Below are 26,856 nucleotides of genomic sequence, written 5' to 3'. Positions count from 1 at the left end.
CCCTGAATCACAAAGGCCGTAGAATAAGTAGCTGAAATTACTAAAAATTATTGAGCGTAAAGAGTGAGGTATTAGGAGGAGGTGAACCCCTTATATGCGTAATATTTTCTGTTCGTTTTAAGATTTAATGCTGCTTCTTACCTTGAGTTGAAAAAACTTTTTCATATTTATTTTTTCATTGTTTTTTAAAATAATACTAGAAAAACCTGCGCCCCCTTCGTGGAAATTTTCTTCCTCCACGGAAAGTTTCCCCCACATAACCCCCTCTTCTCAGCCCCTCCTCCCAACCAAAAAATCCCCCTGAAAAAGTCTCTACGCTTCCCAGTAACCATTACTATATGTAAACACTGGTCAAAGTTTATAGCTTGCGGCCCCTCGCACGGAGACTGTGGAGGAGTAAGTCGTCCCCAAAGACATAGTTATAAGGTTTTTCGACTATTCTGAATAAAATGGCTATCTCAGAATTTTTATCTGACGACTTTTTGAAAGAAATGAGCGTGGGAGGGGGCCTAGGTGACCTCCAATTTTTTGGTCACTTAAAAAGGGCACTATAAGTTTTTATTTACGTTCGAATGAGCCCTCGCAAAATTCTAGGACCACTATGTCGATACGATCACCCTGGGAAAAAAAATAAAATAAAAATAAACACGCATCCGTGATCTGTCTTCTGGCAAAAAATACAAAAATCCACATTTTTCTAGACAAGAGCTTGAAACTTGTACAGTATGGTTCTCTGACACGCTGAATCTGATGGTGTGATTTAAGATTCAGCATTAAAATGTGATTCTTTTGGTGTAACCATAATTGGTATCAAAATTCCGTTTTTTTAGAGTTTTTGGTTACTCTTGAGCCGGGTCGCTCCTTACTACAGTTCGTTACCACGAACCGTTTCATGACCGACAATACATTATATCATCCGACGAGTGATAAAATGGCCTTAGTTCTCCTTTGCCAATTTTCTGGTGAATATAAAGAAATTTTGTTTTATTATCAAGAATTTGAATACAGAATATAACTGATACATGTATACCGTGGAAGACCTCCAACGAAGAGCACTTAAATCACTAATAAAGACAATTACTAATACAATTAATAATTACTAATACTCACTAATAAAAAGAGAAACTGCTCAATGAGCTTTTCAGACGCCAAATCGACAGAGAATAGAGTTTTAGTTATTTTTTTTTCTGCAGCAAAACACTTCATCGAGTAAAAATACAAAAAAAAATATTATTACGAAGAGTGGAAACAGATAAAAAGTCAATCGAACAAGCTCGTTTTTTTTTCAGTACATTGAAGAAAATCTTCAGAAGAAAGAAATACTTCAGCAAAGACCAAAAAATTCTTCAAAATTCCCTATTAGCATATTATTCTTTGAAAAAGAAATCTAACAATTTAAGTTTTTTTTTTAAGTTCCTTTTGCTGTTGGATTTATCGAATTAATGAATTTGACCTCTGAACATCTTAAAGAAAATTATTACAAGAGTATGAATTGTCACATAAAAAACAATCAATTTCGAGCACTTATGATCACGAAAAATTAGGACGATTAGGCTGAACGAGAGTATAAAATAAAACGGCTAAAAAATACTAGAAAAAACATGGAACGTTATAGAATGCACTGAAATATTAAAGCTCGTATAACTTTATTCTACCGCTCGTCTATTTTTTCATCACTGTTTGAATTAATTCTAGTAGTGTGTTAAAAAGAACGTTATAGACTTTTTTTCTTTAGTTTCGATGATCTGGCATTGTTTTGAAAAATGATTTGAAAGACTACTGATTCAACTGCAAAATTTTGCATGCGCTACGAAATGTATTTTTAAGATCATTCCATCGATTAATGATCGTGTCACAAATTTCACCGGAAAGTAGAAGTAACTTACAAGTGTGGAAACTCGGATTAGTGTTGACAGGAAAAAAAACATCAAAGTCACGGAGTCCTAGGTGTTTCTTGGGATTATTTCAAGTATCGTAAATGTTCTTTTCTTTTCAAAAATTAAGATCCGAAAGTTATTATTACAGCGATTTTTGCAAATCAAACTAGTTTTTCCTTCATTACTACACTAAAAAAAATGCTAAGAAACGCAAAATGCTAGATGGCACTGTTGATTTAACCTCAAAGATATTACAAGTTTTTTTTTTTATAAGTTACCCACACTCTTCCATTTTCACTTTGAAGAGTTATTAATTGGATATATTCTGGTTTTTCACTCATTGTTAGTCACTAATTGAAACGATTAGCTGTTTCTTCACCATTCATTAACTTCTCTTTCTCTGTTGTTTTTCCTTCAATCCGTTTCCTTAATTCATCCATAATTCTGATAAATACATATTCATCTGTAATATTTACTTTCAGAAAATTCAACAGCAAATAATCCCCGTAATCAAAATTCATCTTCAGCTCTCGTACGGAGAGTCTTCTTAATCTAGGTGATAACAAAATACACAATCGGTACAAATAGTAAACACTTGTTATGACTAGCAGAATGAAAAACCAAAAAGAAAAGAATAAATATATTTTTTCATTAATTATATTAATTGCTAGCAAGCATAAAGAGTCGTGAATCTGTATTGTGCCACTAGGTCCAAATCTTTTAAATGTACACTTCGTCATGCGCGGAAAAATTATGTAGAGTGGATCAGTACGGACTTCGGGGTCCATATTCAAAAAGCTTAAAGCTCTGAATCCTAGAGTTACGAAGCCACCTCCCAAAAACCATTCATTAACTACAATCTGAAGTACTATGTTCACAAAGTATAAGGATTCACAGATAATGTATTTTAATCCAAAAAACTTGTGTCCTGATCGTGTGTTGTATAAATAATCTACTAGGTGCAAGATTTTTTCTTCTGTTTCAGGATTAATGGAAGATAAACTTTGAGAAGTCAGGCCATCTATTAGACTTTTCACTTTTCCGTTTTCAAAAGTTTTCCAGAGATAGTGTGGAGCGTAAAAAAAACAAGCCTGAAGTAAGAGGATAAAGGACACCCATTGATAATAGTTATGGTAAACTGGCTCTTCTTCGTCTATGGTTCCAATCCCTATGTATGGGATACTTTTTCCAACTTTCGGTTGATGGAAATGAGTTGGTAGAGAAAAAGTAGAAGAAACGTAACAAAACTGGTCCAAGGCCTCTTGCCTAACTTGAAAATCATCTTGCATGCATTGTATGGCCTTTCCTAAAATAATAAACGAGTTAAAATTATGTTACAATGGCTGTTTAGCAACTTGGATAAAAATCCCATGCATGCAATGAAAGAATTCTTAGAAGGAAGAGAGACAGGAAAAGAGAGAATGAAAGGACATAGCAACCGTGGATAGTCGTTCACACCCAAAATGAATAAGTATTTATAAACCCACCATAATTTACCTGATATTATGATAGGAGTAAAGAAGGGTCGGATGCAAAAATTAATTTTGGGGAAGGTTGTGATATTTCAAAGCCTAAAATAAACGGTAATTCCAAAGTAGTCAATTGGCTTGTTCTACCCAAAATTCCTTATCCCTCCCCCCTAAATTTTGAAGAATACCATATTTAAGAATGCTATATTTGGTGTTTTCTTTTCAAAATGCCTTTGTTTTTTGTTTTTTTTTTCACTGAGAAAGAAGAAAGAAACAAAATCTGACCCTCCCCCAGATATAAAGAATATGTTTTGACCACCCCCCCCCCCCATCCTAATCTTCATCGATTGATGCCCAAGCGTAAAAACGAAAAATGAGGCATGTCTAGAGGAATGATATTGCAATTTCGCTCTCACGAATTTAGTTTTCCACATTCAGAGCTGAAATAAGGGAAAATCAAGGGATTATGAACATTGAAGGACATAGGAGGAAAGCCTTGTACAATACAATTAAAGTGCCTACTAAGATCATTAGCTTTAATTGGAAGGCAACATTTACCATTGACCACTTTACACAATGGCATGGAAGGGAGGAAGATGCAGTTGAAAAGTCTATTCACCGACACATTGCCAGAATATTTTAGCTACTTTTCTGAATTTTTCACAGATAGCTTTCTTACGTTACAAAAACCGTAAGGATGAATGACTTACCAAAGAAGGACCAACTTGACGCAAGTATACAAGTCATAAGAAGTAGAGTGAAAGTCACTTTATAGTGTAGTCTTGCCACACCAGAATCGATTGTAACTTTCTTGTCCTTTTTTTGCCAAAAAGGTGCCACATTTTTGACGTCGTTCAGAACTGGTAGCATCTCCTCGCTCTAAAAATTCAAAAACGATTGTAATAAATGTCAAAAATACTGTTATTTTTGAATTATAGAAAGAAAGAATAGAAAAAAAACTGAGATTAATTCAAATCGTGTGTTTACTGACAATTTATGTACATCTGATGTATAGCTGAACCTAATTTAACTGCACCAAATATTTCATATTTGGCTGCTTTATGGATTTTGATAATTAATAGATTTCTGTTTTTTAGTTTTTCTGGTCTTTTAACGATTCTTCGTCTTTTTATCCGTTTTTTCAACTTTTTGGCCTCTTACGGTTTCTGTTTCCGCTCTTTTTGGTTCCCGGCTCTACAGAAGATACCTTGTTTGATACAGGCGAAATATTCAATGGAATTGAATATTTGTTCAATAAATGTAAGGTATAGTTGGATGGGTGAACTGATGAGAGTCTTAGGATACATTATTCTCCCCAGAGCACTTTGTCACAGTAGTTCATCTATTGAATATTCTTAATAATCTGCTGTTTTTTAGCACTTAGAAGAAAATATAGTTTCAAATTTTACTGTCTGTGGTTATTGTGTTTTATTTTCTCCCTTTTTTACTAAACAGCACTAAAAAAAAAGATGATAAATGATGGAAACCTTGTGATTGAAACCTTTCAGCTATTGTTTTAGTCAAAAATACCTCTATCTGAACGGCCGTAAGTATCTTATCATCATTATACACCACAAACAAACTGATTAATATTTACGAATCATGGTATTATTCGTAATGCTAAACCACTAGAAACGATTTCACAGAAGATTTCAGAATACTTTTATCAACATTAAGTCTGTGGTAAAATAGTAGAAATAAAAGGAGTTTTAGTTCTCTTTATCTTCTTGTTTGAAATTTCAAAGAGGCTTTTTCGTATAATCTCATCACTGGAACCAAACTTTGGAAATAAAACAAATGCAAGTAGTTACTAAGAGGTTAGAAATGACCCAATTTTGTATGATTAAATTTACATTGTATATTTCCTATTTTATGTTGTGTATTTTCCAGGATAAAATCAGCCAGTGTATATAAAGTACATCCGGAATCTATTGATATGTCTCCGAAAGTAGTTTTTCCCGCGCTATTATAATTAAATAACACCTATGATAACTTTTTGTAAGCTTTCTTGCGTGTTTCTGAAAGTAATCTTTTCACAAATATAATAATCAAATAACAAATAGGACAAGTTTTCCTACGCTTTCCTTCGTTTTTTCAAAAGACTTTTTCTATGTGTTTCTTGTAAGAAGGTCTAATATTAATAATCGTTAATTCCACGGGTTATAACCCCAGAGGTCCGGAGGCAGGGACCTTAGATAGTGCAAATTGGTAATTGTTTAAACATAATTTTTGTAATAAAGTTTCGGAGCTGTACAGTGTATCAGGAAAGGCTAAAGGTATTAAGTTGAAACCTTAAAAGCATGTTTAGAGGGTGTTGAAGCAAACCAAAAGACGCTATGCGCATCCAGGCTATCAAACACCACATCTACAATATCTCACAAAGGGTTATGTGTACTATCTTGGAACTTTGAGGCAATGCCGAGGGTTCAATGGGCACTAATTTCTGACTTGGGGGAAATGGTCGAGCTGCATCAAATGCAGTGTCTACATAAGGTTTTGAAAAGAGGGTATCTGCAGAGCCCCAGGAATGGCTTAGGGTATTGGCTGGAAACTTTCAGAGCATGTTGAGGAGGATGTTGAAGGAGGATGTAATATATTAAAATAATTTTTTTTTAAAAGAGGCTTACGGTATGGGGTGAGAACTTTCAAGGAATACTGAGGGGTTGTTGAAGTAGATCAAGAGACGCTCTGTGACTTCAGGTTGTCAAAAGGGCATATCCCCAACGTCTCACAACAGCTGAAGGCATTAAAGTAAAACTTTGGGAGAACACTGAATTAACTTTAAAGTTATGCACCAAAGCTACAGGCCTAAAATATTTACTCAATTTAAAAAAAAAAACAGAGAGGAAAACCCATAAAGGGAAAGTGAATTTGATTAAAAAAATGACACAGTCAAATTCAGTATACCATACCTTAGGCAAGTTTTTTTTTAACCTTTTTCCTACAAAAACACACATAGGTTTTTTTCGACTAGAGGGGGCATTAAGGGGAGGCCAAATTCAAAACTGAAAAACAAAAGCATGAAAATGGTATAAAGATTATGCTATAAATTCGGAGAGTTCTAGGGTTGATTGTTCCATAGCAAAGGTAATATATTATCAGGATTCGGCTCTTTAGAAAGTAAATTCAAAGTTCTATCCAGCGATTAAAGTTACAAAAAAAGATTTTGCCACAGTAAAGTGAATTTTCAGCCGTTTTATGGCACAAAACGACAACTTTAGCCAAAGGTGGCCAAGTACCATTGATTGAAATTCTGACATAGGGACCCGATTCAGAACTATCTAGAAACTACACATTGAGCTTTCCAGTCCTAACGTTGAGAATCATTTAAAGCTTCATTTAAACTACTTTACTCGTTAGAGCCTTCGTAAAACTATGTACACTGGTTTGTAATTGCGGATAAGCCATATGTAATGAGTTGGAGGTAATACTCTTGTTGATAGAAGAGCATCATCAAGTACAGAAAATTTTATTGTGACTAAGATGGGCCCAGGATTGCACTAGTAGTCTCTGGTGGTGGTCCCAACTGGTGGTCCTAGGGACTTCTTGCTATCTGGTTAGAAACTGGCTTAAGCGCTTTGGTGTAGACCTGAGAAGATGTGCTGGTCCACATCCTTCACTAGTTCTGGGACCGTTGCTTTTCTCGAGTCAAAAATTTTTTCAACGATTTAAAGATATGAAAATTGCAACTTGGAACGTTACTACTACTACTACTTCTAATAACTCAGTGCAGCACCAAGCCGTCTGAGGCCAACACAGCTACGCACGCTCCTCCTCAAATCTAACCTATTCAAGGCCTCCTTCTTTACACACTCCCAGGAAGTTCCCATTTCCTTTAAATCTTTATTTATGACATCCTCCCAACCCGGACGAGGACGACCTGCTTTCCTTGTAACCCCAGACGGTTGGCCAAAAAGGACAATCTTTGGCAATCTGCCATCCTTCATCCGCACAACGTGGCCTAGCCATCTTAACCTTTCTTTCATTATAGCCCTGGATAGTGGGATTGAACCACAATTTTTGTACAACATACTGTTTGAGATACGGTCAGTCAGCCGGGTACCCAGAACAATCCGTAGACAATTTTGACTAAAGACAACAATCCATAACTATCGATATTTTGATTAAAGAATTCAGATGCTGTCGATTCAGCTGATTGAAGAGCTTTAGCGAAGGTCTTATCCATGTATAGTGGGGCTAGGCACTTATCCCCCCGGAAAATACCCCCATCGCGGAAAATACCCCCCCCCCCCAGGAAATGCCCCTTACCCCGCGAAAAATACCCCCTTGGTTGGTAAGTCTCCCGAAATTTCTAAGAACACGAGGCGGAGGCGGGGATGAGGAAGGAGCAGTCCTCCTCCTATACCAAATGGATTCTGCTCATTTTAGGGCTGGATGTTACTATCTACTTTCATAGTAACAGTGTTGACCAGAAATATTCCCAGAAATCAAGAGGGATTAAAAATCAATTTCACACTTTTGATGCGTTATTAAAGTTTTTTGGTACACCCCCCACCCCAAAAAAAAGAAGAAAACTTGAACAAAAGTACTGGATACAGCACTGGGGATTATACATCAATTTCTACCTCCATCCCCCCTCGTCTCTCCCTTAGAACTCATTCTGTATTTATCTGAAGGCTTAATGAGAGTTGGGTGTTTTGGCATTACAATGCAGCATTAGAGGCATCTCCCTCCCTAACTAGTCGAAATATTTTTTAAGGTCTAAATAAAGTTCACTGTCTTAGCTAAATTGCCTGTTGTTTCACAATTCCAAAAATCTGCACATAAGGAGTTTATACCTCTACAACAGTGTTCTCTGATGGTTTTGTGGTTAGGGAGGGAGGGAGATGCCTCTGAGGGTGCATATTAAAGCCAAAACATCCCAACTCTCATTGGACCTTCATATAAATACAGTTCTAAGGCAGAGACGACAGAAGTGAGAAGGTAGATATATAATTGATACTATAATCCTCGGGGTCTTATCTAGGATTTTCGTCTGAGCTGGTCAGGGGGGGGGGGTATCGAAAAACTTTAAAAAAGGATTCAAAATATAAAATGAATATTTAATCCCTCTAGATTTCTGGGAATATGTCTACGCTGTTATTATGAAAGTAAAGAGTAACATTAAACCCCAAAATGAGCAGAATTTACTCCGTATATGAAGGGGACTGTCCCTTCCACATCCCCACTTCCACCTCACGGTCTCAGAAGGGTTCTTATTATGTCAGAAATTGAGAGTTCTACTCCTTTTTTCATGTCTCGAAAGTTACTGGAGACCAACCAGTCGCAGGGAGCGGGGTATTTGGTGCGGGGGGAATTTTCATCGTGGGGTATTTTCCATGGGCGGGGAGGGTAAACGCCAGCTCCCTTGTGTGGTATATCAGACAAATACGCTAAAGTGATTAGTGATATGTACGACAGTAACACTGCTGCGGTTAAGGTAGGAAATGAGGTTAGCAGCTGGTTTCGTGTTAAATCAGGATTTCAGCTGGGCTGTGTTCTATTCTCATTTATATGGATCATTTCGATGGACCTTGTCTTAAGGAGTACAGGAAAGACAGTGGGAGAACACGGAATCAAATGGGGAGGAAAAACTTTCCTGGACTTAGATTATGCTGAATGATTTAAGAATTCTAGATGAAAGTGTGAGCAAAACGAATGAACTTTTAGAGGTTTTGCGAGTTCAGGGTGCAACAATAGGTATAAAAATTAATGCTAAGAAGACTAAGTCGCTAAGGCTAGGGATAAGTGAAGATGAAAAGATGAAGTTGGGTAAACAAAAGATCGATCAAGTGAACAGCTTCACTTACCTTGGTAGTATTATTAGTAAAGACGGTGAGAGCAGTGAAGATGTTAAAAGTAGAATAGCCAAGGCTCAGGGGTCTTATCACAGTTAAAAAAAAAAAGTTTGAAAGAATAGGAAGATAAGTCTGCATACAAAGATTAGAGTATTGGAAGCTGCTGTGATGAGAGTGGTCAAATATGGTTCTGAAGCATGGGCACTCCGAAAAACTGAGGAAGATTTACTAGATGTTTTCCAGAGAACTTGCATACGCATTGCTTTGGGTACCCGACTGACTGACCATATTTCAAACAGTAGATTGTAAGAAAAGTGTGGTTCAACTCCGCTTTCTAGGGCTATAATGAGCGAAAGGTTGAGATGGCTAGGGCATGTTGTTGCAGATGAAGGATGGCAGATTGCAGAAGACTATTTTTTTTTACCAACCGTCTGAGGCTAAACAGAAAGAAGATCATCCGCGGTTGGGTTGGGAGGATGTCGTAAAGAAAGATCTAAGGGAAATGACAACTTCCTGGGAGGGTTTAAAGAGGGATTCTTTGAACAGACTAAGATGCAGCAAAAGCATGCGTAGCTGTTTTGGCCTTAGGCGGCTTTATGCTGCAGTGAGTTGTTAGTAGCAGTAGTAGTAATATAAGTCATTATAAAGGAGCACCAATCAATTTTTGTGTAGGCTGAGGCAGTGTGATTGAAACCTCAAGATGTGACTTTAAACCCAAATTTCCTTGAGATTAAAACAGAAAGTGGGTTTTTAAGGGGTTGAAAATTTATCTATGAATATTTTTGGATTTATTCTAAATTAATTTTGGCACCAAAGACAGCTGAAGCTAATCAATACAAACCAAAATTCAAGAAAAAAAAATTCTATAAACCAAAGTTGACCTAGCACAGGATATTGAACAAATAGTGCAATCCTTGTGGACTAACTGAAACCCAAACATTTTCAAAAGCTTAGAGGAAATTCTGAAACGTCAGTTTCACCCAGGACCACAAAAACCACCAAATTGCTTCAAATCTCAATCGCTCTACAAACGGTATTAAACAATCTAAACCCAAACACAGGGAATGTATTAGAGATAAACAAAGAAAAGAGCAACTCAGTTCAGCCTATTGAACATAATCAGCACGGGAAATAACACCTTAAACCAACAAGTTGAGAATAAACTTATTCTAGTACATGAATTTGGGCCAAACGACCAAACTGAGAATACTCGACCTAATCAAGTCAAATAAAAGACTCACTGCATCCATTTCAATTCAATGTAACAACTCTTTACTAGAGACTCAGAATCTCCACCAAATCTTAAACTTTACTGATTTATATGTATAATTTATAAGCCTAGGCTATACACCTTAACACAAGGATATGAACTTTTTCTCGATCCAAAATTTAGTATTTTCGTTATCAATTTCATTAAAGAAGAATAAAGTCTAGTGAAGTCAATAACAGTAAATTTTACTGATTAATTAATTATACTAATGAGTCAGCTTTATTTTTTAATACCTTTACTTTTTAAGTCAGCTTTATTTTCTTCAGATTATCTTTTCTTCACTTTTCTTCTTCTTTTACATAGAAGCATTCATCGTAAACAAGTACAGGACTACCTTAGTCCTGCCCTAGGATGAACGCTAGACTACCATCAGCAAATGAAGTTGGTTATTCTTATACAACTCTGAATAAGTTATGCCGGCTTTGCCTGTCATACAAACTATCTGTTTTGGCTTTACTCTAATTAGCTATGGCTTGGCTAATCTCATGTACTTCCATCAAGATAATAAAATTCAGTTTTGGCTTTACTATAATTATCCATGGCTTGGCTCTCAAGTCTCCCACCAAGTTGATCAAATTCCCAAATATACAGACTATATAAAAGAAATAGCTTTCCACATGAAAAACCAGGATCACATTCCATGTAGCAGAGCGTTGTTCATTCTTATTATTACTTTTTGTATAGCCAATGAGACTATTATCATTCATATTATGATATTCATAGCTTTAATTTGTTTTCTTCTTATTATATTACTCTTTCTTTAAACAATTCTCTCTTAATGAAATACTCTTTAAATAGTTGAACGCCATCCCTGCTTCTCTTCCCACAACAACTTGGCTCCCCTGCGAAACCAGTTTCATAATGACAAACTAATACTTGGTGCACGTTGTTTTTTACAATCAGTGCAAACTACATTCCATTGCTCACACTTATCCTAATGACAATTGGAGCATAAGAATCCCCTTGCATTCGAGTCATAAACTTTTCCAGTATATAAGTTACAATATTATACTGAATTAATTTAAAATTCAGATTCCAGTGATTTGAAGAAAAGTGTGGAGCTACATTAACTCAAAGATGAGTAGAAATAAAGGTAAATAATTTTTCCAACGTAAAACTGACATAAGTTACAGTCAATAAATAAATCAGATAAAAAATGAACAGAAACTACGATATATAATTAAGTCAGACCCAACACAATCGGAAACTACCACAGAGGGGAATAGGGCTAACGCCCCCTGCACCTTCTAAAGACCACTAAAATATTTACACTGTCTGAATTTAAAATTATTTCTGTCTGACATAAAACAATTATCTTACTTTATTTCTGCTAATCTTTAGGTTAAGATAGCTCTTTAATTTTTTTCTTAAAATTTCTTTTTGTAAAAGAAGTTTTTCAAATTAATTTGTGGTCGTTTTTTTAATTGACACATTCTTTTTTATTGGTTAAAGAGGAAAATATTTTAAATCATTTCGATTTTTCTTTAAAAGAATCAAGATTTCGGTTTACTATTTATTTGTTGGACAAAATTTTTCAGCAGTTTTTAATAATAGTTGGACAACAATGCTTTGGATTGATGGGTACGGGGAAAATTACCCAACCTATGGGTTGAAAATCTGCATAATCCTCGGATTCTATAGGGCTGACTAAATTATAAGCCCCCTCACATCATAACCTGGAGTATAGACAAATATTAATCAACCATCCCCTTCTGCATACCCTGCAAGTTTCAACTTAATTCCTTTAAGTTCCCCTTTTGATCACCCTAGACACACATAGCGCATTTTGATACGGTTCAGTCTCCCCATCTGAACATCCTAACAATTTCAACTTAATATCCTAAGCTGTTCCTGAGAAATTACAGCCATGCCCTTTAGATCACACAGGATATACATAGTGTCTATTGGTTTAGCTCAAATCCCCAGAGGCATACCCTGAAGGTCTAACGTAATCCTCTGAGTTTTTCATGGGATATTACAATGACACCCTTCTAGCAATTTGTATTGACACAGTTTACTTTCACGTAATTTTACGGTTCCTAAGCGTTTACCCCTGGAAAATAGTCCACCCCCCTGCGGGAAATACCCCCAGTAAATATTCTCCCCCCCCCGGAAAATTCCCTCTCACACCGGAAAAGACCCCCCGCAAAAAATACATACAAAAGAATAAGATTTTTTCAAATTTGAGAATTTTATTTGAGTTTTTGTGCTAAGGAAAGTGAAAAAGAAGAATTTACACACCATAAGTATCTTAATAATTTAGGAAAAAAACCACTGCTTCTCTCTCACTGCTACTCTCTCTCTCCTCAACACCAATGCTAAAGATGTAGAATGAAAATATATGTGGGAACTAAGAAGAATTAGACAACAAGTCCCAATCATTTAGTTTTCATCTGAAGGCTCAGTGAGGCTTAGAAAATTACGTCCTTGAAACGTACTTCTTTGATGTCTTACCACCCCCTCCCTACACAAAGATCTACGTTCTCCCCTTAACAATAGGCCACTGCATTAAGAAACAAATGACTTCAGTTAAATAAATGGTTAAAATAAATGCTAGAAAAACTTTTGTGCAAAAAGAAGGGAAGTGTCACCTTACAGCACTTTAACGGACATTACCCACATTTTTTTATGAAAAATTCTTGACAGGCAATTTGATCCCCACTGAAAGGAAATTATTCGCAAAATTTTCTCCACACTGAAAATCCCCCCCCCCCTGCAGAAAACTCCCTCGCGAAAAATGTCCGTATGTTTCCCGATAACAAATACTATGTGTAAAATAATGGACAAATTACAAAACTTAAAAAGGTACCTAAACTTCTACAATGTGGTTCTCCGATTGTTTTGTAGTTAGGGAAGGAGAAAGATGTCTCACAGGGTACATTTTAATGCCAAAACATCTCAGCTCTGATTGAGCCATTAAACAAATGAAGAATTAGTTCTAAGTTGAGACAAGGAGAGGGTGAGGTAGAAATTAATTTATGATTCCCAGGACCATAAACAGTATTTTTTTCTTTTTTTGGGGGGTATTTTTTAGGAGGAGAGGGGGTAGAAAAGAAACTTTCAAAAACGTATCAAAAATGTGAAATCGATATCTAATCCCTTGTGAATTCTGGTCTACGCTGTTATTATGAAAGTAAAGAATAATATTAAACCCCTAAATGAACAGAATTTATTCCGTATACAAGGGAGACTGCCCCTTCCTTATCATCAACTCTACCTTACTACCACACTAGCACCAGAAACTTTGGAGTGTGCTCATTAGATCAGAAATTAAGAGCTCTAGTCCCTTCTTTTAAGTCCAAAGTGACTGGAGACCAGCCAGCCGCGTGGGGATAGTTTATTACGGGGAGCGGGTATTTTGTGTGGGGTTGTATTTTCCGGGGGGTAATTTTCTGCTGGAGAAATTTTCCAGGGGATATTTTCTGAGGGGGTATTTCCGGGGGAAAAGGGATAAACGCCAGTCACCTATTTTTACATCCTCCTAAACTCTCTTGAAATTTTAGATCTTATACCCTATTCCATTCTTGAGTTATTGCATCAGTGCCATTTTGACAACCTGGATCCACTTAAACTTTTTTGATTTAGATCAATAGTAGTAATAGTAGTCGTGGAAGTGGTAGTAGTAGTAGTCGTAGAGGTAGAAGTAATATTAGTAGCAGTATTTGTAGCATGTAGTGACAGTTGCAGTTGCAAGTAGTCACAGCCACAAGCAGTTGCAGTCGTAAGTAGCTTCAGACACAAGTAGTTGTTGCAGTCAAAGTCACAAGCAGTTGGAGTCTCAGTCGAAAGTTTTCACAACTGCAAGTAGTCACAAATGCAGGCAGTCAAAGTCGTAGAAAGTCACAATAGCAGCAGAACTAGTTTCAATATAAGCATTAGTTGTAGCAGGTGTTGGCATTTACCTTACCCTTCTCTAGACACCCCCGTAAATTTTGAGAAATAACTCCCCCCCCCCCCCTACATTCGCGTAAATTGTCACCACCGCCTGTCAGAATCACTTGATAGCTGCGGCTTTTCAATAATTTGATTGTCTTTTGACATTTTTGAAGAGGTCTAATGGGAGTAAATTCTTCCGGATGTGTTAGGGTTCAATCCATGTTTCCAGTAATTAATGGAAGATCTAAACATACTTTATTAATAAATTAACATTTTGAACAGTTTAGCTAGATGATTTCCATATTAGTTTCCATGATATTCTTTTGAAAACAGTTCATTAAGAATAAGGATGACTAAACCCTTTCAAATTTCAAAAAAAGCCTTTACAATTTGAAAGAGAATAGACTTGAATCAGTTTAGGTATAAACAACTTTCTTTTTTTCCCGTAACCAGTGTCCCAAAAAAACACGAATCCAGGGAACCAGTATACAAAATACTGTAGATTAAGAGAAGGTCAATGTGATGCCCGCAGACTGTTCTCAGATCCTACGAGATTGTTCTCCAATGCTTAGCTTACGATTTGTATAGTTCTACTTGATGAGGCAAAGCTTGTTATTATACTGAGAGGCTTGACCTAACTATGTCGGCTATCATTATCCGTTTTTTATTCTTTATTTGTCAAATTCTTCAATGAACGCCATCTTTGAATCAATTTACGAATTATTTTAATAAGTATGGCACGCAGTCACGAGTTTAAATTACAATCTAACAGATGAAATGAAAGAAATTAGACTATTACGTAGGTCGTGATAAGATAGTAGGATATTATATATCTAACCAAAAACAAGCAAACAATGTACAATATGACACTGATCTCCACAAAAGCTCCATGACCTGTAAAGGGGAAAGGGGAGATAAACATACTATTTGATCATTAATTCATAAACAAAAAACAAATCAAAAAGAGAGAGAGAAAAAAATAGGGAAGGGGAAAGATATGTAGTGGGAAGAATTTCAGCAAATTACAAGAATTTATTCTGATCACTCATTTATGGTTTATGTTAATGATCTGATTTCGGCGGTAAAAAATACCAGGCCTCTGGCATGCTGCAAGCTGTGTCATTCTGATGCTCGGTCGTGTTCCAATACTAATTCTAACGAAGATTTTCTTGTTGCTTTTGCTGATGATACCACCCTTGGGACCATTGGGAAGACGGAATGTAATATCAAGTCTAATCTTGTGGCATTATTCGAGAGAGTTATTTCATGGTTTAATGCAAATTACTTGGTCTTGAATGTTGATAAGTCACATTTTCTTATTTTTCTCGAATTGGTATAGCTTTCCCTCAGCTTACACACCTTCAGGTGTCACAAGGCTCCTTGTGTAGACCAGAGAATCGGGTGGTCCGGCTTCTTGGTATCCTGCTTGATGAGAATTTTTCATTCAGAAACCATGTAGCCATGATTAGGGTTAAGGTCTCACGGAGTTTGGGTATCATTCGAAAACTTAGACACACATTTCCTGGATCTATTCTGAAACTTCCTTTTTTCTGTCTTGTCCAGTCATATGTTTCTTATTGCCCCATTGTATGGATGTCTACTTTTCCGTCTACGCTGCGGTCACTTTCTGTCATGTATAATAAAGCACGGCGTCTGGTTATGGACACCAACCGTTCTTCACCAACACCGCTCTTAAGTCTAGGGTTTCTTTACATTATTTTTTGTGCTTCTTTTGTCTTTCATCAGCTTCACGGCAATCTTCCAAAATCTCTTCGGAAAACTCCTATGTTTATTCAGCTCCATATTGCTTTCGTTCTTCAAATAATATCTACATTCCTCCAACCCCTACTATTCGATCAGATTTCAATCCCCTCATTGCTTGTCAACAGATCTGGAATTCACTCCCTTCTTCAGTACAGAGATGCCACTTATTTGGGACTTTTAAAAGGATTCTTGAGGATCATTTAATAAAGAATCAAATAGAATAACTTTTTTTCCTCTGAGGAGTTGTTGTCCCCTGAGTTCTGTTCATGGTGTATGGTTGTCTTCTCTGCGCTTTGATTCCCAGGCCTCGAGTATGTTCTCTATGTTCAGATATATTCTATTGTTCTCTTTTTTTTGTAGTTGTTGCTTATATTTGTATTCCACTTATACATATTGCTTATATTGTAGTTGTTATTTGTATTTTTTTTTTGTACCCCCGTTGTATCCCTGGCCATGGAGCCTTTCGAGGGGGAAAAAGTGTATTGTAGTTCCGTTTTGAATTGTATTTTGTATTGTATTGCATTGAATAATAATGATAAACTTCTTCTTCTTCATAAACAAAAAATTATAAATAAAACTAGATCGTCCACAACAATTAATAATAATAACGGAGAAAAAAGTTAAAAATAATGAATGTAAAATCATACAGAAACGGAAACAATTTCAGTCTTTTTGGGGTACCAAAGGAGTGGTATATCGAAGCGAACCAGAAAACAGTATTCCATATAATGACACGCAACTAAGGGACAGAAAATGATATCAAATCTTACTGTGAAGTATCCAGAATCTAAATATTCTGAGAGCTACAGAGCTGATAGGTCAATCAGATTTAAAGGATAAAGTAAATCGAAGGGATCTGAGAAGATTACCATGGAGCTAAAGAAAACTGAAAGATGCATAGGAAAGAATATAAAGCTTCTCAAAATCTATTTATGGATTAGTTGCTGAACGGTTTGTTCTCTAGATTAGACTAATGGCTTTATTGTAACCATTAGAAAGCGGTTTAAGACAAGAAGGGAAAGTAGATATCCATATAACTGGAAAGTAAAAAACACTTACGACTGAATTAACCATTGAAAGAGAATTCGGTAAACATTAAGCAGTTCATATTATTGACCTACAAATAAAGTGAACATACCACTAGATGCCACTACTTATGCTCTTTCTGAATATAATAATTGCTTTTCTTGCAAATTCAGTCTTAAGCCTTTTTCGGCCGCTTGCAAGTGACAATTTCTTTTTATGTTTTTTGGTATAAAAAGGTAAAACATTGGTTTGAAACTTACAATTTCATTATAAATCCATTTTGTTAAAGTTATATAATTCGAAAGCATTGATTTTTTACAATTAAATTGGAAAAAAATTCGAAAACAATTTCTCCATTTTTCTATCCGCCATGTTTCTTCTGTCGGCTTTGATATTTTTCGATATATAGTTGAAACGGCTGTTTTTAAGCGACCTAACATAATAAGAAGAAACTATGGTAGAATTGTTTTGATTTTTTTTTATTCAACTTTACCTTGACAAAAGAATGTTTGTGAGTTAAACATCTTTTACAAATTGGAATTATAATGACGTAGTAAGTTTGAAACAAATTTTATAGTCCATTTTACATCCAAAAAAATATGGAGTGAAATTATTATTTTCAAGAGTCCTAAAGGGCATATAATTGAATTTGCGAGAAAAGCGATGATTACATTCAGAAAGACCATAAATAATGACATCTAATCGTATATTCACTTTATTTGTAGGTCAATAATATGAACAGTTCAATATTTACCGAGAATTCCCATAAATGACCAAGGACATCTATGTTAATAAAATCGGATGGTGATAAAAAGGCAAGTTTTCCTCGAGAAGGATACCTTAGATAAGTACATTGCCAAAAAAAAAAAAGGTAAAGGATACGGCATTAGACTTTACAGTCCGTACCGGCGGTGCTATGGGGGCCAGCCAACCTGTACTTTCGCACACCCTTCCTTTTTACCTTCCCCAGATTTCTCCAGGTACCCATTTAGAGCTGGGTCGACTCTGGCAAAGCTTACAGAGACACGCCACTGACCCCCGTCCCAAACTGAAGAATTGGGTACACTGGGATTCGAACCCGCGTCCTCTCACGAAGGGATGACAAGGGATATCGAATCCAGCTCACCAACCCACTCGGCCAGGGCGGCCAACCTTTGATCAACTAATAGTGTTTCAATTTAAGGATTTCAGATAGTTGAGGATAAACCTGAGCTACGAGAGAAAAAACTAAAAGCTATATTTAGAAACGTTTAGGACAAGAGAGTTTGCATCAAACCAATTTCAATTCAGAACAAATGAAAAGAAGGTACTAAATGCCTTTATGATTATTCATTGATTTCTATTCTAGCACACTGTGACCACAAGAATAGTAAGGTTACCTTGGATTCAAAACTATATGCAAAACCTCAAATCCAATTCAGAACTTAGCTTCTAAAGCTATGAGCGGCTATCAAGTGATAAAATGACGTGTTCAAATTCGCAAATGCAAACTATAATAAATGCAGACGAATTAGAAAATAACTAAGAGCTATTTGAAAATTTCTTATCTTGAATCTTTAAGTTGCTTATCTTTTCCGGTAAGACATCCACTTTTAAATATTTAGTGTTGTGCAATTAATTCGTCACGTACAGTCTTATCAAATTTAGTCTCAATTACGTTATTAAGAACAAATACAAAGATATGCCCTAAGTTCACGTAGGTAAACGACAGGCAAGTAGCGTCATAGCCTAGAGGGTTTGGGAACTTAGACCATCTACCTTTAGATATGAAAAACTACAAACTAAGACATAGTGTCTTATTAGATTAATCAAAAATACCCTTTTCCCCAAATATTCAAATAAATAGGTGGGATATCTGCCTAATCTTTAGGGTCCTATAGAACTGACCGAACTCTAACCCACGTCACGTTACAACCTTGAGTATAGACAAATATTAATCAACCATTACCCTCCATATGCCCTGAACGTTTTAATTTAACTCCCTTCACCTTTACTTAGATATTATAGACACACCCTTTTCACAACCTTGTGTGTCTTTTTCTTTGTCAACTTTCCAATCAACAGCTCTGACAGTTTTACCTAAATACCCCTAGTTGTTCATGTGATATCATAGATATGCTCTTCATAGTACATCTTCACATAGATATAGTATGTATATAGTATCTTTTGATTTATTTTAACCTTCCTAAAAACATGCCCCAAATTTTTAACATAATACCCTTACTTTTATACTGGGATATTGTACAGACACCTCTTTGACAATTTGGGCACATAGTTTATTTACAGTTATATTCACATCCCCCTCAGCTTTACCTGAAAATTTCAACTTGATACCAAACTAAATTCCTACGTGGAGTCCTAAGTAAATCCCTTTAATTAATCAAAGTAGAAAACCCTAAGTCACGCCCTTCCAGCCATGGTGCCCGAGGCAGCCGCTTCAGTTGCCCCCTCCTCCTTGAACGACCCTGGTAGTTATCGTAGCTGTGATTTCATGTATTCGCAATGGTAATTTCTAATAATTGCGGTCAAAAATAGTTAGAGTCGCAGTCCCAAGTAGTCACGTACGCAAGCAGTAACAAGTAGTCGCAGTCGTAAATAACCGTAACTGCAGTTATAAATAGTCAAAGCAGTAGTAGTAGCATAGGTGGTAGTTTCAGAAGTAGCAGTAGTTATTGCAGAAGCCGTGAAAGGTTCAATATAATATCCTAAGCCGTTCCTGATATATTACTGCTACACCCTTTTGAAAACCTGTGTGTATACACTTTGCTTTGATTTACCTCAACATATCCCTTAACATTTCCTGAAAGTTTCATCTTAGTCCCCGAGCCTCAGTATTAGCAGTAGACGTAGATCTAGTGGTAGCAGTAATTGTAGTATGTTCATGTTGCCTTTTGGCCATTTGATCATCCACCTCATCATGCCCAGAAAGTTTCAACTTAATAACATAAGCTGTTCCCGAGATTTTTTCTGATTACTTGCGGGCATACATTATGTCTGATTTCAGTTCAGCATCCCTTTCGCGTTCCCTGCAATGTTCTCCGTAATACCACTAGTCTTTGTAGTAGTAGCTGTGGCAGTAGAAACATGCACATGCCTTTCGCATAGTTCAACATCCCCTTAGCACACCATGTAAGTTTTATATTAACACTCAAACCCATTCCTAAGATATTGCTGACACGCCCTTTAGACAGCCTGCATGCACATAGCGTGTTTTGATTTAATTCAGCTCCCCCCAACATTACTTGAAATTTTCACATTAATACTTTTCACCTTACTAACAGTCGCGTTAGAGGTAGTAGCTGTAGCAGTAGTAGCGTCCACATACTGCTTTTTGGTCAATTGAGCATCCCCCTCATTATGCCAGGAAAGTTCCGACTTAAAACACCGTTCCAGAGATATGCCCTTTTGAAACGATGCATGCGTAATGTTTTTTTTTTTTTTTTTTTTTTTTTTTTTTTTTTTTTTTTTTTTTTTTTTTTTTTTTTTTTTTTTTTTTTTTTTTTTTTTAGTTAGTTAGTTCAACACTTCTCACGACATTCTTTTAAAGCTTCATCTTCATATCCTTCGCCTTTTCGGAGACCAGGGATTAAAAATGTACCCCTTTCCCATTAGCAAACGCTACACGCAAACAACAGAGAAATTACATAGCTTACAGCCCTTGCCCCAAAAGTTGTAGGGGATCCTGCGATTTCCAGAGGTACAGTCATTGTACCTTTAAACTATGCTAATCAAAATGGCTATATCAAAATTTTGATTAGAGCAAAAAAAAGCGTGGAATGATTCGCTGCGTGCACTCCAATCACTTGTGACTCTTAAAAAGGTACTAAAACTTTTAATTTCAAATCGAACGAGCCCCGTTAAGGTTTCTACAACAACTCCTTCCAATTGAAGCGCCTTGCTGAAAAGAAGAAAAAAAAACACTACATAGAGCCTGCTTTATTCTTTACTTAGACAACGATTGTAAAAAACCTTGTTCGTAGTTGAACAACCTCTTCCCAACAAATAGCTTTAAACCTTCTCGAAATATGATAATTTGTATTTTTCTTCTGGGAACTTAAAATCAGGGTTGTTGCTGAGAATAGCAGAGCGTAACATTAAAATGGAGGAACATTCAAGTTCAAAAGCAATTGCTGACTCTGATTCGAAATATTCACCAATTACTTACCAGATACTCATCGATCACTGAGAGTGACCGATCGGTCTGTTTGAGAGCTCTTAGGAGGAATTTATTCCACACATGAAAGCAAAATACAAATAGAGCCTATATATAAACCAAAGACAATTTACTTAATAGTGTTAGGCATCCTCATATTATTTATTTTCTGGGGAAGGGAGGAAAGAGATGGGGGACTCAGAAACTTCCATCAGAATACGGAAAATTAACCATTTTCTAGATGCAATGTGTTAACACCTCTCTCTGGTTGATATTTTGATTCATCTCGAAATTGAATTTTTGGTAGGGGTGAGAAAGGAGGGGGATTAAATCTTGTCCCTCCAGTAAAGAAAAATAAACGACGATAGTTTAAGCATTCCCTTTCCGAACAAACTTTAGCTAATATTTTAAAGAAAAAGCAGAGCCAGGTTAATGAAACTTTCAGGAATCAGCTCAAATATCAAATTCTGAAGATATGTGATAGTTTCAATGACCTAGCTTTGCTACTTATTTTAAAATGCTAAGGCAAATTTAACTGGAAACCAAACGTCAAATATGCATATTATTTTCTGTAGTTGAACAGCATTTATCTGCCAAGTGATTTAGTCGAATCTTTATATCCACAGTACAAAAATCTAGGCAGTAGAATCACATTAAAAATATCTGTCTCCGAGTGTCTCGGCGCGTATAAAAGCTTCTCCTATTTCCTTCGTTTAAGTGCTTCATTGTATATTTTTCAGAAGCTCAAGCAGCTTTGAAAAATGGTGCGAACCTGTATCATTTATGATTGCGAATACAGAAAGAAAGGGGGTGAGCCGGCAAAGTGGTTCGCTAATCTCCCATCCCACAAGAAGGCTTACAGCTTGATTGACTTGCGGATCAAGGATTTCTACTGCCTATTTCATAAATAGTGGGAGAGGAATCCGCGAAGTGGCGGGACTATTTGAAATTTGCCATTAAAGTTTTACCGCAAAGGGGTAACCTAATAGTTTTAGCACAGATTATATATTAGGTTTCACAATAATGTGTGGTTTTATATAGTAATATTGCGCCACTGGGCGTCAAAACCTTTTCCTTCTTAGTAAGGAAAAAATATTCCCTTGAATTTTCCCTCTTTTATGCTCTTTTTGGGGCCTTGAAAATGTCCTTCGAAATTTGATGTAAGACCTTTGTTTTTCTTTTACTAACTGGTGGAAAAGCCCTACCCAAGAAAATCCCAAACTTCGTTCTGATTTTCCCTCAACATTCAAGCCACTTTTCAAGCCAAATTTTTGCTTCCTTTTGAAGTTAGGACCTTGAAAACGTCTTTCCAAACTTAAATAGAACTATAGATATATTCCTAAAATGTCCTTTTCCCTAGCAATTTTTTTAACAAATCCTTGAGGAGTTAGTACTTTAAAGGGGGCGGGGGTAAGCGTGGAAATAGAATCTTGAGAATCTTTCCCAAGACAAATTTAGGATGTAGCTTTGTTCCAAGTTTAATTAACTTAGCACAAATCATTTCTTCTCGAGAGGTGTTCACGATACATTTAACACGAAACTAATTCATATTTAAATCGACCAGCAAGGACATGGCATTATAGCCACATCCCAGACCCGGCCATATTCTGGACCAAAGTGCGACTGTTCCAGATTGCAGCTACAACTGGTTTTGGAGGTTATATTAGTCACGACCAAAACCACATTCCAAATTACAGATTTACCGTAATCTGAAGTGGGCTCTAAATTATTTGTCGAGCATTGAAAAATCGAATTAATTTGATTGGTTAATATGTCAGAAATTAGAATTGTGCTATTTTAGTGGATTTTAGAGAATATATAAGTAAAGAGCATTTTAATAATTATCTCGTTCCTTTTCTTTGCCTCTGAGTTTGATAAAACATTAAGGGTACCTCTAACCAAGAAGAGATTATATACACTAGCAGTAAATTTAGGGAGAGAATAACAACGATAATAAAACGATAAGCCTAGTACAGTAGGTAAAATTCGAAATATAGTGTTTAAATGAGCAAACTTATTTATTACAACTAACTGTGATGAAACTGTTTAAATTAAATATTCTTATAACATTTCAGACTGACCATTGACATTTATATACAATAATAGCTCAAATGAATTATACTACGATTTTAGAAATTAAAAGACTTATACAAATTAAATGGAGTCTATCCCTCCGCATTTGATCGAAAGTAAAAGTTCCTGACGTCATCTATAGCCTTGCACCATTCCAAAGCAAAACCGGTTGGGTCTTCTAAATAGTAGGTTCGATTTGGCTGAAATAAACGGAAATAAATAAATACATTATATATATATATATATATATATATATATATATATATATATATATATATATATATATATATAAATATATATATATGCGATATAGAATTCATTTGCTCTGGCAGGAAGGATGAAGTACCGTACATAAGCAGGGAGTATCACGATGCAGAAGGCAGCTTCAATTTTGCAGAGGCAAAAAATTTTCAAAGTTCAAAAACTCACAATTACCAGTTTGCCTCCTGAATAGTTTAAAATTCAAATATGTGCTTCAACTATTCAGTTAACAAATTGTCTTTGACTTCACGGCCCTGGAGCTAACAAACCTGCACAAACTCTCCTCCACCCCCCTCTGTTCGAATTTTTGAGTTCTTAGGACTTCCAAAACAAGTCTACTTCCTTTGATATATTTGATAACCTCTTCCAACTCCCTTCAAGATTCGTTTTGAGGTTACGTTAGGTTGTATAATTTTCTACTTACTAGGTTCGTCATGCTTTTGGTTTGGCTCCAATGCTATTGATACGTGCATCGATAAATTACCGAAGCGCTTAACCATTAACGCATGATGAATTATATTTTAACGTATTTACATAAGCAAAAAAAAACAGGGTAAGAACTTTATACAAAAGTTTTAAGCACAAAGTCAGTAAAACATGGTTGAGTTTGCGATAAGTTATCGAATCATTAAGCAAAGATAATTTTTTGTTAGCTGTCTAACGTCACATTTTTGCTTAGACAGTAATTTATATTATACACTATTCAAACTTTATCATTAAAATTCAAACTCAGATTAGTACAAAAATATCAAAAAAAAAAATAAAAATGGAAAAAATGAACAAAAAGAATCTCAGAAAAAAACAAACAACATCTCAGCTACTTAAGCAACACAATTAAGCGGAAAGTCGACAATATTTTCTCGACGCTTGTGGAGCCTATCCACAAGCCGGTCCTTTTTTTTTAGGATATATCGAAAACGCCATATCTACTCGAAACGTACCGGTTGCGAGTCCAGAGCGGCAATTGCAGAAGATATTTGCAAAAACTGAAGAATAAAGATCTAATTTTCTTCCGCTGAGATATTATAAAAAAAAACACAAAGGGACCAAGAAGAAGACATGTGGTGCAAAAATAGAGCTGTAAAGTCTGTCCAGGGTTATTTTGTGAAACTGGCCTTTAACTCGAGCAAGCAGCCCGTACGATTTTCTAAGCTTTTCTTTCAACGCCAATATAACGAATGGTTTAGTATTTTTAACATTTGATTCGAACGGGAGACCTAAATGATTCAGAGAGGACGGCGCAGAAATAGTTCCTGGGCCAACATTTATAGTTGGCCCAGCCACTAACAACGGACGGTTGTTGAGACGAATCGCAGACGAGAAGCTTAGTTTTAAAGGAGGCAAATTGAAGCCCAATCTCATTAAGACCAGAACAAACTCTATGAACTGTATTTTGAATAACCTGGAGATCATCTGATAATAGAATGATATAGTCTACGTAACAGAGGTGGCTGACATCAATATAGGGTTCAATTGGAAATGGAGGAACATTTTTAGTAACGGTTCTAATGACATTACTGAAAAAAGCTGGACTAAGCACAGAACCTTGTTTCACACCTTTCCGAACAGTGACGGATTTGCTCAGCTGACTACCTAGTCGCACTAGTATGGACGCATTACCATACCAATTCTATAAGAGACGGCAGAGAAAAGGGGAACACCTTTCATAAGGCGATTTCAAACACATACAGGTTCTTTTTCAGCACCTTATAGCGGTCTAAAATAGCCAAAAAGTTTTAGTGGAAGATCAGCTTTTCAAAAAGCATACCAATTGTGGAGCAAATAGTATTGGTCTGTACGATTCACAAACAATTGGGTTTTCGCTCTACTTTAAGACAAAAATAACAAGACCTTCCAAAAGAGATGCTGGAATATGTTGCTGAGAAACACAAGCCTGAAATAACAGTGACAAATACTGCAAAAGAATGGGATAGCGTCTAAGAGATGCTCAGTTTGCACCCCATCGTATCCTGGGACTTTATCAGGTTTCATTAAGACGAATTTGGGTCTAGACAGCTGAAGGTGTAATAATGAAAAAGTTCCTCCGGTGGTCAAGTTTTAAAACGAAGTGGATGAGGGCATTTTTATCGGTAGGTTCTACCGGAGGAGGATCATCAGAGAAAAGCGAAGAAAAACGTATTTCCCGCGAAACGACATTGATAGATTGCGAGGAGGAACTTGATATCAGATTTGAAGCTCTCCTCCAAAGCTGCTAGGGATTGTCTTTATCTCACGTGTTGCCGTTTGAACTTGTCTATTTTTCCAATGGCGGATAGCTTTTCGGAACTCACAGTTGGCTCAAATCCGAAACCAAAACTGATGACGGTGCTTGGTATCATGCAACTCAGCATCTTCTTTCCAACCGCGTTTTTGTGTCCCTATTTTGACCCTTATCGAAGGTACAGATATAGTAGAGGCAACCCTAAGAGCATGCATCAACTCAGCTAGAAAGCAACCAAAGTCCAGTGGGTTCCCTTTCAATGAAGCAGACAGAAGGTGGAAAGGGATTTTAATTTTCACCAGCAAAGAATCAAGCATATATTGTAAGGACGATACATCTATGTGATCCCATGATAATGTTGCAAACCAACAGGGTTTTGTTTTATCAAACAGTTCGTGGTAACGAACTGTAGTAAGGAGCGACCCGGCTCAATAGTAACCAAAACTCTAAAAATTTGAATTTTGATATCAATAGCTATATTAAAAGAATCGCATTTTAATGCTGATTTTAAATATATAAGTTTCATCAAGTTTAGTCTTACCCATCAAAAGTTACGAGCCTGAGAAAATTTGCCTTATTTAGGAAAATAGGGGGAAACACCCCCTAAAAGTCGTAGGATCTTAACGAAAATGACACCATCAGATTCAGCGTATCAGAGAACCCTACTGTAGAAGTTTCAAGCTCCTATCTACAAAAATGTGGAATTTTGTATTTTTTGCCAGAAGACAAATCACGGGTGCGTGTTTATTTGTTTGTTTTTCTTTTTTCCCCAGAGGTCATCGTATCGACCAAGTGGTCCTAGAATGTCGCAAGAGGGCTCATTCTAACGGAAATGAAAAGTTCTAGCGCCCTTTTTAAGTGACCAAAAAAATTGGAGGGCATCTAGGCCCCCTCCCACGCTCATTTTTTCCCAAAGTCAACGGATCAAAATTTTGAGATAGCCATTTTGTTCAGCATAGTCGAAAACTATAAAAACTATGTCTTTGGGGATGACTTACTCCTCCACAATCCCTGGGGGAGGGGCTGCAAGTTACAAACTTTGACCAGTGTTTACATATAGTAATGGTT

The 26,856-nt window shown here is 36.2% G+C and overlaps 2 protein-coding genes across 4 annotated transcripts in view; both read right to left on the bottom strand.

Annotated features, from left to right (window-relative positions):
• Positions 1-967: 967 nt before the first annotated feature.
• Positions 968-18,603, bottom strand: LOC136039973 (innexin inx2-like). The gene is made up of 3 exons (XM_065724030.1): positions 18,460-18,603; positions 4,057-4,225; positions 968-3,183 (listed from the first exon to the last, which is right to left on the bottom strand). The coding sequence occupies exons 2-3, from the start codon at positions 4,214-4,216 to the stop codon at positions 2,228-2,230; spliced, it is 1,116 nt and encodes a 371-aa protein (XP_065580102.1). The 5' UTR covers positions 4,217-4,225; positions 18,460-18,603; the 3' UTR covers positions 968-2,227.
• Positions 18,604-23,232: 4,629 nt separating this feature from the next.
• LOC136039972 (3-phosphoinositide-dependent protein kinase 1-like) overlaps positions 23,233-26,856 on the bottom strand; it is a 57,243-nt gene continuing 53,619 nt past the window's right edge. For all 3 annotated transcript variants that reach the window (XM_065724027.1, XM_065724029.1, XM_065724028.1), the window contains exon 9: positions 23,233-23,506. In XM_065724027.1, coding sequence (XP_065580099.1) covers positions 23,399-23,506 — 108 coding nt within the window. In that variant the 3' untranslated portion in view covers positions 23,233-23,398. The remainder of the gene's footprint in view (positions 23,507-26,856) is intronic.

This window comes from Artemia franciscana, chromosome 20 (assembly GCF_032884065.1).
Source record: "Artemia franciscana chromosome 20, ASM3288406v1, whole genome shotgun sequence".
NCBI lineage: Eukaryota > Metazoa > Arthropoda > Branchiopoda > Anostraca > Artemiidae > Artemia > Artemia franciscana.
The sequence above is the reverse complement of the archived record's forward strand: the minus strand, read 5'-3'. Positions and strand labels throughout refer to the sequence as shown.